This window comes from Ostrea edulis, chromosome 5 (genome assembly GCF_947568905.1).
Source record: "Ostrea edulis chromosome 5, xbOstEdul1.1, whole genome shotgun sequence".
NCBI classification, from domain to species: Eukaryota; Metazoa; Mollusca; class Bivalvia; order Ostreida; family Ostreidae; genus Ostrea; species Ostrea edulis.
The window spans coordinates 46,515,292-46,530,432 of record NC_079168.1 but is presented as its reverse complement, the minus strand read 5'-3'; the positions used below and the strand labels follow the sequence as shown (position 1 = coordinate 46,530,432).

General features: G+C 37.2%; 1 protein-coding gene across 1 annotated transcript in view; it reads right to left on the bottom strand.

The window, feature by feature from the left end:
- LOC125648935 (leukocyte tyrosine kinase receptor-like) overlaps positions 1-15,141 on the bottom strand; it is a 247,458-nt gene that overhangs the window by 34,516 nt on the left and 197,801 nt on the right. Inside the window, exons 16-19 of the mRNA XM_056164604.1 lie at positions 12,349-12,505; positions 8,762-8,950; positions 4,185-4,283; positions 991-1,161 (exon numbers count right to left, since the gene is read on the bottom strand). Of these exons, the coding sequence (XP_056020579.1) occupies positions 991-1,161; positions 4,185-4,283; positions 8,762-8,950; positions 12,349-12,505 (616 nt within the window). The remainder of the gene's footprint in view (positions 1-990; positions 1,162-4,184; positions 4,284-8,761; positions 8,951-12,348; positions 12,506-15,141) is intronic.

The following is a 15,141-nucleotide window of genomic DNA, read 5'->3' as shown; positions in this document are numbered from 1 at the left end:
TCAAAACAGCTAAGAAAAATAATTCTAATATCCCATAATGGTAAGAATTGCAATAGCATTATTCAATTTTAGCAATCTCCAAAACCTCACAAATAAAGCATTTCATGCTTTTGTATATAGTGTGCACTAAATCTATCTTTATATTACATTGTGACCTTGAAATCGTCTCCGATGTGTATAGTAATTTAGAATAGAGAAAACCAACTGAAAGTCTAGCAGATAAAAATAGCTCTATGTTACTTCCATGACGATGTAACAGTTGAGCGAGGAATTTCACCATCTGATACGATGTTCGTTATATTGACAAATGATTTATACTAAGAATATGTACTGCTTGGAAGAATTTTACTTTAATTTGAATATGCTGTTATTACTTATTATTTTACTCAGGACACCTTAACTCTGCTGTGTACAGGTATTTGGTATGTTGTACAGAAAAATGTATGCATTATCACGGGATCTAAAATATTGCTTATTTTGCAGTCTCTATTCTTTCACATAATTGGGATATAGTGCTCTTATTGGCTTGTTTGAACTTCACCCCTTTTAGGACAAAATACAGACACAATATCTTGTTCTGACAAATGTGCCCTAGAAAAAAAATTCAAGGAATTTTTCCTAGATATTCCTCTGGGAAACTTTATAAACCCATACTAGAGCCAGACTTCGTCTCAATGGGTCATGTTGTGAATTTACAGCACATACAGATACTTGCACACTAAATTTGATAAATGTGAGGTCAAGGTCATATAGAAGGTGAATGGTCATTTTAGAGCTTAACATGATGTATCCATGTATGAAGTTTGATGAAGATATTTTTCATAGTTTATCCAGAAATGAGCTATACACAAAATGGGGCAAATGGACAGAAGATTAAAGGACATAAAATGGACATGAACAGTATATGCCCTGCCATTTACATTGCTAAAAATCCTTCAAACTGTGACTCATATTTCATGAAAGTGTTCTTGTCAAACTATGAATAATTACCTATTACCAACTGCTCACCTGAGCAGGTGAATCCATCTTTCTCCAGGGTCTGGCCCTCCATACAGCTGCATTCATATTGTTCACTCTTCCAATTTTTAATGTGGCATACACCAGTACATTTGCACTTCATGAACATCAATTGTATCTCCACATAGCCATCAGATTTACTACCTGCCAAAATATATTGAGGAGGACTGATAGATGATACACACGTCTTACATGAACTGAAAATATTCTTTTAGGCAGAAAATCAATGTCTACCATACCATTCATACCATCAAGAAATGATTCAAACAAAATAAAATTCAATTATGTGTTTGTTTTCAACAGACAGTGCTCCCTCGATATATTGCCAACTTTTGTTCAAGATAAATTTGGGCAATAAAGCAGGGGTAGCAATATAACGAATTCACCACTACAGACAATTTACTGAGCAGTCAAAAGAAATTCAGTTACATAATCTATTTCGGCTTCATTCTGTATAAACAAATTACGCCATGTGTTTACATGTATATAACAAATCTTCATTTGTTGTCATGAATCATCATTTGTTTAGAAGATGATTAGTTTAAATAAGATAAAAAAAATTTAATTGACAAGCACTTGAAAGGCGAAGATAACGAAAAGTGATCAATCTCATAACTCCTATAAGCAATACAAAATAGAGTTGGGCAAACAAGGACCCCTGGTTATACCAGAGGTGGGATCAGGTGTCTAGGAGGAGTAAGCATCCCCTGTTGACCGGTCATATCCGCTGTGAGCCCTATATCTTGATCAGGTAAACGGAGTTATCCGTAGTCAAAATCAGTGTGCCAAGAACGGCCTAACAATCGGCATGAAACACGTCAGACAGCATTTGATCCAATGATATACTGTATCGGCAAACTAGATTTTGGTTGTTATGTTCAAGAAATATAATTATAATGTCAATTGCAGTTTTCAGTATTATCAGAAGAGGTTTTTTTTAAAAAAAAAAAAATTTCATCATCACTTTCATCTAAATCAGCAGTTGATTTTTTCCTAGTTTAATAGTTTTAAGAATCTCTGCATCTCTCAAAATTTCACTTGGTTGAGCATCAGTCAGAATCTTTAATAAGAAGAATTGTCAAATGCATATCAGGGTTCATGTCATGACAAGATTGTCTTGTACGTGAAGTAACATATCTTCATTTACTGGTTTGGCAGTATCTTCAGAATCTGTAGTGGTATTAGATAGTTCAATCAAAACTGCTATGTGACCAACAATTTATGACAATGACAGGGGTTACAATCCTTAACATTTACAGCTTTCTTCCTGCCATCCGATATTAATTGGGGATCATATGTGGTCTACCTGCTCCATGACAATCATTTGTTGAACCATGCTGTTGAAATCTGCTCCGAAAGCAGGATATGGTGATTTTACATCATAGAAAACAAGAGATGTTTGTAAAACACATATGCCCTCCATGGTGCAAAATTGAAAAGGGTTATACACACACACATCATTTAATTGAGAGTAGTATCATCAATTCAAAATATTGAGCAGACAATATCTTCCTATGTCAAGTGTGGATTGACCATGTGACCTAAAAATCAATAGGGGTCATCAACTCCTGAAGATGTACCAGTGTACCAAGTTTGATGTCTGTCAAGCAAAGGGTTCTCAAGATATTGAACGGACAGTATATTCCCATGTCCAGTTTGACCTTTGACCATGTGACCTCAAAATCATTAGTGGTCATTTTCTCCTGAAGATGTACCAGTGTACCAAGTTTGAAGTCTGTCAAGCAAAGGGTTCTCAAGATATTGAACAGACAGTATATTCCTATGTCCAGTTTGACCCTTGACCATGTGACCTCAAAATCAAGAGGGGTCATCCTCTCCTGATGATGTACCAAGTTTAATGTCTGTCAAGCAAAGGGTTCTCAAGATATTGAGCAGACAGTATATTCCAAAGTCCAGTTTGACCCTTGACCTTTGACCATGTCATCTGAAAATCAAGAGGGGTCGTCTTCTCCTGAAGATGTACCAGTGTACTAAGTTTGATGTCTGTCAAGCAAAGGATTCTCGAGACATTGAGTGGTCAATATATTCCTATGTCCAGTTTGACCCTTGACCTTTGACCATGTGATCTCAAAATCAATAGGGGTCATCTACTCCTTAAGATGTACCAAATCTGATGTCTGTCAAACAAAGGGTTCTCAAGATATTGAGCGGACAGTATATTCCTATGTCCAGAGTAGATTGACCCTTGACCTTTAGACCTGAAAAACAATAGGGGCCCTCTTCTTTTCATAACCAACCCACATATGAAATATCATTTTGATCAAGTGAATGGTTCTCAAGATATTGAGCGGACAACATGTGGTCTACCCACCGACCGACCGACAGGTGCAAACCAATATGCCCCTCTTCTTTGAAGGGGGGCATAAATATTGAAGTTTAGCTATGGCTTTGCCATGAAAGAGGTTATACAGTTGAATTTCAAAGAAAATTATTACATACCACGGAAACCATCCAAACAAGAAATCACCAATTATTTGACTCTTTTATGGGAAAGGTCCATAAAAAGGAGGACAATGGGTGATATTTCGATTGCAAAAAGTGAAATTCTTGTCGACTTTAAAATTCATCCAGTTAATGAATTGGCTCACCTGCCAGGAAACGGCCATGCAGTGCACTTAAAATACTGCCATTGGACAAGATTTTTAAATAACTTGGAGCATACTGTGTATATGTGATTTGTATGTGTATCATTTTAAAATGAAGCCTTATTATGGATAAAACTATTTTCATAATGTTAGAAAATTTGAAAAAAGAAAATTTACGAGATATTTTTACATTATCGTCATTACATAAGTATTGTAAGTAAAGGAAAGATAACTCCTACATATACAACAATAGTAACTCATACTACCCAAGATCAATTCATCGAATCACCAAATTCGTTATAACGCCATAAATTAAAAAGAATAAAAGGTAGCGGTTTATTGAGAGTTGACTGTATTGTTTAAATTCACAATATACCAATGTAAAACTTCAGACTCCTAACCTGGCCCATTTTGGCACTAGGGGTCAAGGCGTATACAAACTAATATGGCTACACTACATGTGGATGTTTACATATAAATATAACTAATTTGGTCAATCAATTTTTAAGTCATCAAGAAACTTGAAATCATCATGCCTGAAGTAATGAAATATTACACTACCTGGGTAGCTGTTGTATGTTTTCAGGGCATCCGTGGTCACAAATGAAGAACCACCTTGACCATTCATGCCCATACCATCGTTTTCAGACACATTACCCCCTGCAAAGAAATCAAGACAAATAATTCCATTGTATAACTACTATATAAACTTGTTTAATGTTAAGGTTGTTTAATGTTGAAGTTATCAGGACTGGAAACAAGAGGCCCATGAACCACATCGCTCACCTGAGTCACACCTTGGCTCATATTTAAAGATTTTTCCTATATATTCGCATGTAAAACTTTGATCCCTATTGTGATCTCAACCCACTCCCGGGGGCCATGATTTTTTCAAAATCGAATCTGGACTAGGTCAGGAAGCTTTCATGTGAATGTAAACTTTTCTAAACCAGTGATTTTTCAGAAGAAGTTTTTTTTAATGATTTTCCCTATATATTTGTAAGTAAAAATTGATCCCCTATTGTCGCCTCATCTTACCCCCGAGGGCCATGATTTTAACAAACTTGAATCTGCACTATGTCAGGAAGCTTTCATGTAACTGCACTATGTCAGGAAGCTTTCATGTAAATTTCAATTTTTCTGGTCCAGTGGTTCTTGAGAAGATTTTTAAATGAACCCACCCTATTTTTGCATTTATGTGATTATCTCCCCTTTAAAGGGACATGGCCCTTCATTTGAACAAACTTGAAAGTCCTTCACCCAAGGATGCTTTTGGCCAAGTTTGGTTGAAATTGGCCAAGCAGTTCTGGAGAAGAAGTCGAAAATGTAAAAAGTTTACAGACAGACGATGGACAACAGGCGATCAGAAAAGCTCACTTGAGCTTTCAGCTCAGGTGAGCTAAAAATTGATCTTTACTCCACAGATTAAAATTCTCAAAATTAAATGCAGCAGGCATTTAGCTGCAGCATGTTGTACAAACTACTTCTCTTTGTTTAGGCAGAAATATAACACAAGATGTGTTTGTAAAACACCAATGCCCCCATACGGAAGCAAAGAAATTATGGTACTTAAAGAAAGGTCTTGTCACAAGGAATGCACATGTGAAATATGAAAGGCCTATCACCATCCATTTATGGCCAAGGTTAAAGTATTTTCAAAATTAGGTGAAACTTCCAGGTCAAGGTCATGGATAAAACTTTTGGTACTAAAAGAAAGTCTTGTTAAGAGGGATACACATTGTCAAGAGGGATACACATGTGAAATATAAAAGTCCTATCAGTGAACATTCAAGAGTTTTGGCCTTATGGTCAATTTAATTAAAATCGGATCTTCTCTAACCATTATACTGGAGAGGGATCTGACAGCATTGCGCTTGAGGTCATGTTATTGACCCCAGTCTCATGAATAATTCAGCTTGACAATGAATCAAGGACCATTCAGGAATCGTTTTACTGAAGCGTATATTCCGATTGCAAGCTCACAAAAATGGTGTCGATCCATGAAAAGTTTAAATGAATTCCACACATCAGCGTTAAAGGGAAGAGTAAAGGAAGATCTTGGATATCTGCATCAGTATGGGTATGTTGAAGCTACCAATTCTGGCTTTTTAACAATGGTATATTATACAAACATTATCGTTAAAATATATTTTCTGTGGTGTTCTAACATTGCTAATGGGCTTCTTCTTCGACGATTGTTCTCCCGTGCTTTTCTGTAATTAGTGACATGATAAATATGTTCCAATATAACAGCAAAACTTTCATGTTAGCAAAAGCCGTCATTTGATTGGTCAAGTAGGAAAGGTGAAATAACACGACCTCAAACGCAATGCTGTTGAGTCCTTCTCCCAATTATTATGATTAAGTAAACTACTAGCAAGGGTTTTCCATATTCCTGTCAGGTATGGCCAAGGTTAAACAAATGATTATTGGGCACTGCCACATCAGATTTAATTAAAGGTTCTGCATTGCTCAATTTTAAAAATACGGCACCACTAAACCGGTACATGATACATCTGCATACATTAATGACCCAGGAATTTGAACAAGTGAGAAAGGATTATCCACAAAAGGATTTCGTCGGAGTTGAAATAACAATTTATTTTGCATTAAATAAATCTAAGTCCAAGGGCTGTAACTCCTTCAAAAATAGTGGGACGGCATTCCCCTTGTAATATGCACATCTGCACATTGTGATCCTCCTTTGTACTAAGTCTCATTGAAATCCCCCGAAAGGATTTTAAGAGGAGTTGCGAAGACAAGGTATTTGCATAAAATAAATCTAAGTCCAAGGGCCCTTACTCCTTCAAAAATAGTGATGCAGCAATCCCCTTGTAATATGCACATCTGTACATTGTGATCTTTCTTTGTACCAAGTTTCATTAAAATCCCCTAAAGGGTTTAGGAGGAGTTGCGAAGACAAGGTACTTGCATAAAATAAATCCAAGTCCAAGGGCCCTTACTCCTTCAAAAATAGTGGTGCAGCATTTCCCTTGAAATTTGTACATCTCCACATTGTGATCTTTCTTTGTACTAAGTTTCATCAAAATCCCCCAAAAGGGTTTAGGAGGAGTTGTGAAGACAAAGTATTTTGAATAGAAAAAAACAACAACCAAGTCCAAGAGTCGTGACTCCTTTATAAAACATTGGACAGCATTCCCCTTGCAGTATGCACACCTCCCCATTGTGATCTTTCTTTGTACCAAGTCTCATCAAAATCCCCTAAAGGGTTTAAATATGTCTTCAGTATCCCTTGCTTGTCGTAAGAGGCGACTAAATGATTCAAATTCTATATTCCATTGTCACAAGTATTAACAAGAGTACAGCAAACGGTACAACATACGCCTAAATCAAACCTGTGGTTTTCAGGAGATTCTTTTTAGGCTGCCACTACTTTTATTTCTCACATTATATCCTTTTTTTCTGGGACTATCTCCTTAAGATTTGTAAATGTTAAATCCTTTGCCAATGGGTTTTAAAGATTATAACAGCTCAATTCAAAAAGTTCATGCACACCACATGACATACACCACAACATCCCATGGGCTTTACAATAATCTCACAGAGTCTTTGGCTCAGGTGAGCAAAAATCTAAAGAAAATACAAGCTGCATTTGAGTAGAAAGATATTGTCATCACTTAAACTATCAATCTCTGAAAATGTAGTCAACCCTACAAAAGAATGCATATAACAAGTATAAGAGCGAAAATTATCCCCTAGCAATGAATATAGGAAGATCTAGTGGTTGACTTTCATGATGCGACAGATGACACAGCATAGGATAAGTAGAGCAAGAAGAACATAGGCCACAACACTCACCTGAGCCAACAGAAGACTATAGGCCACAACACTCACCTGAGCCAACAGAAGACTATAGGCCACAACACTCACCTGAGCCAACAGAAGACCATAGGCCACAACACTCACCTGAGCCAACAGAAGACCATAGGCCACAACACTCACCTGAGCCAACAGAAGACCATAGGCCACAACACTCACCTGAGCCAACAGAAGACTATAGGCCACAACACTCACCTGAGCCAACAGAAGACTATAGGCCACAACACTCACCTGAGCCAACAGAAGACCATAGGCCACAACACTCACCTGAGCCAACAGAAGACCATAGGCCACAACACTCACCTGAGCCAACAGAAGACCATAGGCCACAACACTCACCTGAGCCAACAGAAGACCATAGGCCACAACACTCACCTGAGCCAACAGAAGACCATAGGCCACAACACTCACCTGAGCCAACAGAAGACCATAGGTCACAACACTCACCTGAGCCAACAGAAGACCATAGGTCACAACACTCACCTGAGCCAACAGAAGACTATAGGCCACAACACTCACCTGAGCCAACAGAAGACTATAGGCCACAACACTCACCTGAGCCAACAGAAGACCATAGGCCACAACACTCACCTGAGCCAACAGAAGAACATAGGCCACAAAATTCACCTGAGCCAACAGAAGACCATAGGCCACAACACTCACCTGAGCCAACAGAAGACTATAGGCCACAACACTCACCTGAGCCAAGAGAAAACCATAGGCCACAACACTCACCTGAGCCAACAGAAGACTATAGGCCACAACACTCACCTGAGCCAAGAGAAAACCATAGGCCACAACACTCACCTGAGCCAACTTCTTTGTTCAGAGATGTGGCTTGAAATCTTAAATTCATACTGTATATATATCAGGAAATTTCTTCTGTGTGTTATTTTCATTTATACACGTTGCAGCACTATTTTGTTCCATTTTAGATTTGCCCCTGTTCACGATGAGGGAAAGATGGGTCACACCTTCCTGATACACACTTACTTGTGTCCAACAATAAGCCAAATCTTGTACATTCAACAACTATGTACACTATACATCTCAGGACACATGCATTTTATATTGACATAAATATATTTGTTGCTAAGACACAAATTCTATAAGATTTTAGTGCATTAAGTAAACCTACTTCTTTACTCCACTTATATAGTATCAAATGCGTTTTAGGTATAAAAATCTGAAACAATACCGTGTACTGTTTTCTGAAGCAAAAACTATGATCTGCTTAAGTCAATAATTAGTTCTATCAGTAAAAGCATTATTTGATATATTGATGTAGTTATAACCACCTGTATATCCTCCACCTCCACCCCCTGTTGAACAGGCACCACCTCCTCCTCCAAACCCACCAGGGGTGTCCCAGCCTTTTAGTCTGTATGCTACCTCACAAGATTGTCCCCCAGTGGCCCCCTTTAGAAGGGACTTGCCCGCCTGTCGATACTGTACTGGCTCCCTCATTCTAAATCCCCCTCCTCCACCTGTAAAAAGGTTTTAAAATTTTTGAAACTGGAAAGAAAATTATTTCTTCTGGTTATATGCCATATTCTCTACAAGGTCTATCACAATTTATTGATCCAAAATCTTAAAATGAACAAGATCTAAATACAAAATAAGGAAAGATTCATTTACATAATGACAATTTAATAGTCAGAAATAACATCAGTACATTTTCAAAAAGTATAAAAAGTTAACATTTTGATAGTTACAGTGAATTTATATAATAAATCTTAATCTCTGGGAAAAATATATTACAGGATAAAAAAAAACCTTTGTAGGTACCTATCATAATAGGTATGTATTACTAGCATCATCCTTCAATGTACCATTAACCTTTAGTACTGATGTCCATATTTGTTTGTTTGATTGTCAGGGACCATTAACTACTTAAAACAAGAGGCCCACAGGCCTTATCAGTCACCTGAGTACTAGTGAAAAAGTACCACTACTCCCTAGGGCTATGAAATCTAGAAAAAAAATTCCTGTTCTGAATATCTAAGCTAAATTCTAATGTTCAGCAACAGTATAAAACAAAATGTGTAAAATTACAATTTTTTGTACATCCTTTTCCGTTATTCCTAAGTATGCATTTAGATTTTATACAGTATCAGCAAACTTACAGATAAATACTGTATACTAAGTTTGGCCACACCCTGGGGTCAAAACCCCTACTACGGGGATAACCAAATTTACAATTTTGGTAAAGGACTACCTGCTCTTTCTAAATATCCATTTAGTTTCATTTTAGTATCAATAACACTAAAGAAGATGTTATCTAAGTGGTATACACATAAACACTATATAGTAAGTTTGGCCCCACCCTGGGGTCAGATCCCCTACCCCGGGAATCATGAAATTTACTATTTGGTAAAGGACTATCTGCTCTTTCTAAATATCCATTTAGTTTCAATTTAGTATCAATAACACTAAAGATGTTATTTTAAAAAGTGTTTTACACATAAACACTATAAAGTAGGTTTGGCCCCGCCCTGAGGTCAAAACCCCTACCCCAGGGATCATGAAATTTACAGTTTTGGTGGAGGCTTTCCTGCTCTACATCATTAGGAATTTAGTTTTTCTTACACATGTGCGGTTGTAGAGAAGAAGATTTTTGAAAATTGTTCAATTTGGGCAGTGTTTGCCCCACCCCCAAGGCCCCAGGGGTGCAAGAATCCTGAAATTTACAATTTATGTCCCCCTTGTCCCACAAATGCTTCAAATCAAATTTGAAAAGAATTGGAATGAGAGTTATGAAGAAGAAATTAAAAATGTCTATTGTTCACACATTTAATACCTGACCATTTTGGCCCCACCCTGATACCAAAACCCCTACCCCTGGAATCATCAAATTTACAATTTTGGTAAAGGACTACCACCCTTTTTTTTTTTAAAATATCCATTTAGTTTCAATTTAGTATCAATAACACTAAAGAAGATGGTATTTAAGTGTTTTACACATAAACACTATATACCAAGTTTGGCCCCGCCCTGGGGATCGTGAAAATTACAATTTTGGTAGAGGCCTTCCTGCTCTACATCACTATGCATTTAGTTTTTCTTACACGTGTGCGGTTGTAGAGAAGATTTTTGAAAATTGGTCAATTTTAGGCAGTTTTTGCCCCGCTCCTAGGGCCCCAGGGGTGCTGGAGTCCAGAAATTTACAATTTATGTCCCTCTTGTCTCAAAGATCCTTCATGCCCAATGTGAAAAGAATTGGACTGGTAGTTATCAAGAAGAAGTTAAAAATGTTCAATTGTTAATGCACGATGCACGTCGCAGGACGACAACCAATTTTCAGGTGACCTAGAAAATTACAAACCAAGCAATCAAATCATCAGCAATGAGCTGGTAATAAAAGCTATGATACAGATATGTTGTATATCACTCATTATTTAACCCCGAGTTTACCATCAAGTCAACAAAAACTTGACTGATAAATCCCTCAAATTCTTATAAAACAAATCACAATTTTAAAGTACATTAAAAAGACATCAAAATCTTTCAGTGCTATATATATCAATATCATCACCACATGGACAAACAGAATCTGCTAGCTGACCTAAAAAAAAATTAAGTCTTGGTGTATGTGGGAATCCAAGAGATTTTCAACTCCATTTTGGAGGCATTTTTGGATGCCAAGAATTTGGGAAAGTATGTGATATCACGCGTTTGGATCTATCATACATAAGTATATCAGGGATGTCAAAATTGATATATTTTTATTATTCAAATACTGTTGATTCCTAATTTTACTAGAGTACTTAATATAGCAAAATGACTTATATGTAAGTCAAATCGTGTGAACATAAATTCACTGTTAATTAAGAGTTCTTACATGTATTTTGGCAATAGAAAAATAAAAGTAAGTGATTTTATTTCGCGAGTGATGCCTTTCGCAAAATAACGCGATAATGAATTCCTCGAATCTACAGTAGTCGATTGCATTAGTCAAACACCACTTTGATATTCGCATCATTTTGGATAAATATAGTACACTTATTAGAGCGCTTCCTTTTTCCAGGAATTATTAAGAGTTATCTTTCTTTAGTTTTAAGAATGCATAGACCACAGGTGCTTGAGTTTCAGATTATAAATTAATAAGAGCAAGAGGCCCATGGGCCACATCACTCACCTGAATCACCTTAGCCCTGCTGTTGTGATTTTTGAAAGATTTTTTTTTTTAATCAATCTTTATTGCCATGAAAATTCATATTCTGGCCTCAACCTTGCACCAAAGGATCACAACATAACTGAAAATGAATTCATACAAAATGCCTCAACATCAATATGATCTTGTTGTTCTGGATAAAATCAAGGTCATAGATCATGGTATGAAATGAACAATGTTGCTATAAGAAATCTATATATAAAATATGAAAGCTCTATAGCTATCTTAAATAGTTCAGGAGATATTGAATAGGTCAGAGTTTTATCAAAAGTAGGTCAAAATTCAAGGTCAATGCCACAAGGTCAACCAACAGAGGTCTTGTCATAAAGAATCTATGTACAAACAAGATTGCTATGTGCAATTCATATGTCCCTCGCCACCAAAAAAAAAAGAAGTTGAAGCACAGAAGTCCCATAACTCCTGTAAAATTTGTAGAATCAAACTTGCGGTGGAATGTGTTCAACAAAATATTGTGACTAACAATCTTCAAAAATTTGAACAAAATCCACTGAATGGTTTCTGAGGAGTTGCATCCACAAAGTCAAGTGGGACAGACAGATGCACAGATGAGAGACAAAAGAGGATCAGATAGCTCACTTTGAGCTGAGGTGAGACCTGAACTCATAAAAAATCAGAGGAAAGTTACCTTCAGTAATCTACCTTCTATAGAGTTCTAACCACTGTAGATTTCACACTTGATGGGTGACATACCTGACCCATTTAGGTTAGTAAAGCCACTGTAGCCATCTCCTGGATCGTTCATCTCATATCTTGGTCGGAGAGATTCATGATTATTGTTTTTGTAACCCAATCCACCTCCCCCACCAGCAACCATCAGCAGATCCACCTCCCCAATTCCATTCCTTATCTGAAAATGTAGATAGTTATTACCTATAACACCTTAGGTAGCCAGCATCGTTTTTCAAAGGGGGAGGGGGTTAGTGAGGTTGAAGGTTGATTTGTCAAAAATTCCTGATAAGCATAAAAAAGGCCCATGGGCCAAATCGCTCACCTGAGTCACCGTGGACCATATTTAAAGATTTTCCCTATATATTCCCATGTAAAAGTTTGATCTCTATTGTACGTAGCACCAACCCTACCCCCGGGGGCCATGGTTTTTAAAAACTTGAGTTTGCACTATGTCAGGAACCTTTCATGTAAATTTCTACTTTCCTGGCCCAGTGGTTCTTCAGAAGAAGATTTTCAAAGATTTTACCTATATATTCACATGCAAGACTTTGATCCCCTATTGTGGCCCCATCCTACCCCCAGAGGCCATGATTTTAACCAACTTGAATTTCCACGATGTCAGGAAGCTTTCATGTAAATATAAACTTTTCTGGCCCAGTGATTCTTCAGATGATTTTTAATGATTTTCCCCTATAATAGAGTTTATGAAATAAACTAATTTTTGGCTTGTATATCTTATTAGAGTTATCTCTCTTGTACTGTTCATGTTTAGCGCAAGGGGAGGCCCCATCCCACCTCCAGGGGCATGATTTTAAAAAAAACTTGATTCTGCTTTATGTAAGGAACTTTTCATGTAAATTTGTACTTCTTTGCCCGGTGGTTCTTGAGAAGATTTTTAAATATTTTCCTGCAACGGTCTACAGGTTAGAACATTTGCCTCGCATGCGGAAGGCCGGGGTTCGAATCCTGGCCGCGACAGACCTAAGTCGTTAAAACAGGTAGTGACAGTTCCATCACCAAACTCTTGGCATCAGTTATGAATGTCACGGGTCCTCGAAGATGACCTTAAAAACGGATGTCCCGTGTTACAGTAGGTGTCGCACGCTAAAGAACCCTCACTGCTCAATGGCCGTAAGCGTCGAGCAAAGGCCTAAATTTGAAGCCCTTCACCGGTCTTGGTAACATCTCCATATGAGTGAAAATTTTTCAAGAGAGACGTTAAACAAGATGCAATTAATCAATCAAAGATTTTCCCTATGTATTTGTATATAAAATTTTGATCACCATCCTACAGTCGCCGAAACATTCTACTTTACCATTTTCCCGTTAGCTCACTGTTCGCTCTGCGTGCATTCACCATTTACAGTTTTGCGCTCACTGTGCTTTCACAAAGCATTCACCGTTCACTGTCATTCGGAACACCAAAGTGAAAGGATAGATTTTCATAGCAAGGTAATTATGAAAAAGAAATGTGAGCGTAAGAGTGAAAGTAAACTTTCCCATTATATCAGAAATTTAATATCTAAAGTATAAATGTCAGGATTATCAATTGCGAAAATTCAAGGAAAACTGCAGATCACTCACCAATATCTAAAAAAAATATGATAAATCATTTTCATTACTACAAAACATAACTATTGTTTTGTTAAAAAGTGGGAGAAGTTCTGAATGATAGAAAATAGTAATAAGCCTGTAGTTATAAATTCAACCCTTATACATGTAGCGAAGAACGAGCAACGGTACATGTACAACAAGAGGCCCATATCGCTCACCTGAGTCACCATGGCCCATATCTTAAGACTTTCCATATATATTTGCACGTAAAACCTTAGTCCCTATTGCGGCCCAAACCTACCCCTGGAGGCCATGATTTTTACAAACTTGTATCTGCATAATGTCAGAAAACTTTCATGTAAATGACAACTTCTTTGGCCCAACGGTACTTGAGAAGAAGATTTTTAAAGATTTTCCCTACATATTTTTATGTAAAAATTGGATCCCCTATTGTGGCCCCATCCTAACCCCGGGGGCCATGATTTGAACAAACTTGAATCTGTACTATGTCAGGAAGCTTTCATGTAAATGTCAGCTCCTCTGGCCCAGTGGTTTTTAAGAAATAGATTTTTAAATTACCCTACCATAATTTTGCATTTTTGTGATTATCTTCCCTTTGAAGGGGGCATGGGCCTTCAGTTGAACAATTTGAAAGCCCTTCACCCAAGGATGCTTTGTGCCAAGTTTGGTTCAAATTGACCCAGGGGTTCTGGAGAAGATGAAAATGTGAAAAGTTTACAACGCCGACGACAGACAATGGACAAATTTTGATCAGAAAAGCTCACTTGAGCCTTCAGCTCAGGTGAGCTAAAAATGAGACACTTTCAGTTAATTAATATTAGAAATTAAATACTATGTATCTTAAGTCAAAATGTAATACATGTAGTATACCGAGATGACGCACCAATATTCATGATTTATGAAAATGTCAAAAATTCTAAATATTATATAATATCTGTTTCTACTTTTCATGTATACGTGTACTTCTATCCGTAGACAATGTACATAAGAAATTTCTTTTATTTGTGTATGATTGCTGCGTGCATTCGCTCAGCATGCATTTACTGTTCGCTCGCCGTGTGTTCACCGTTCAAGTGGGAAAGTAGAACATTTCAGGGACTGTAAGCCCGAGGGTCACGATTTTAACAAACTTGAATTTGCACTATGTCAGGAAGCTTTCATGTAAATTTCAGCTCTTCATACATGCCAACTTTTAAAAATCCCCATGGGGGATTTTGCGCGCGACGACCTTTTTTCAAC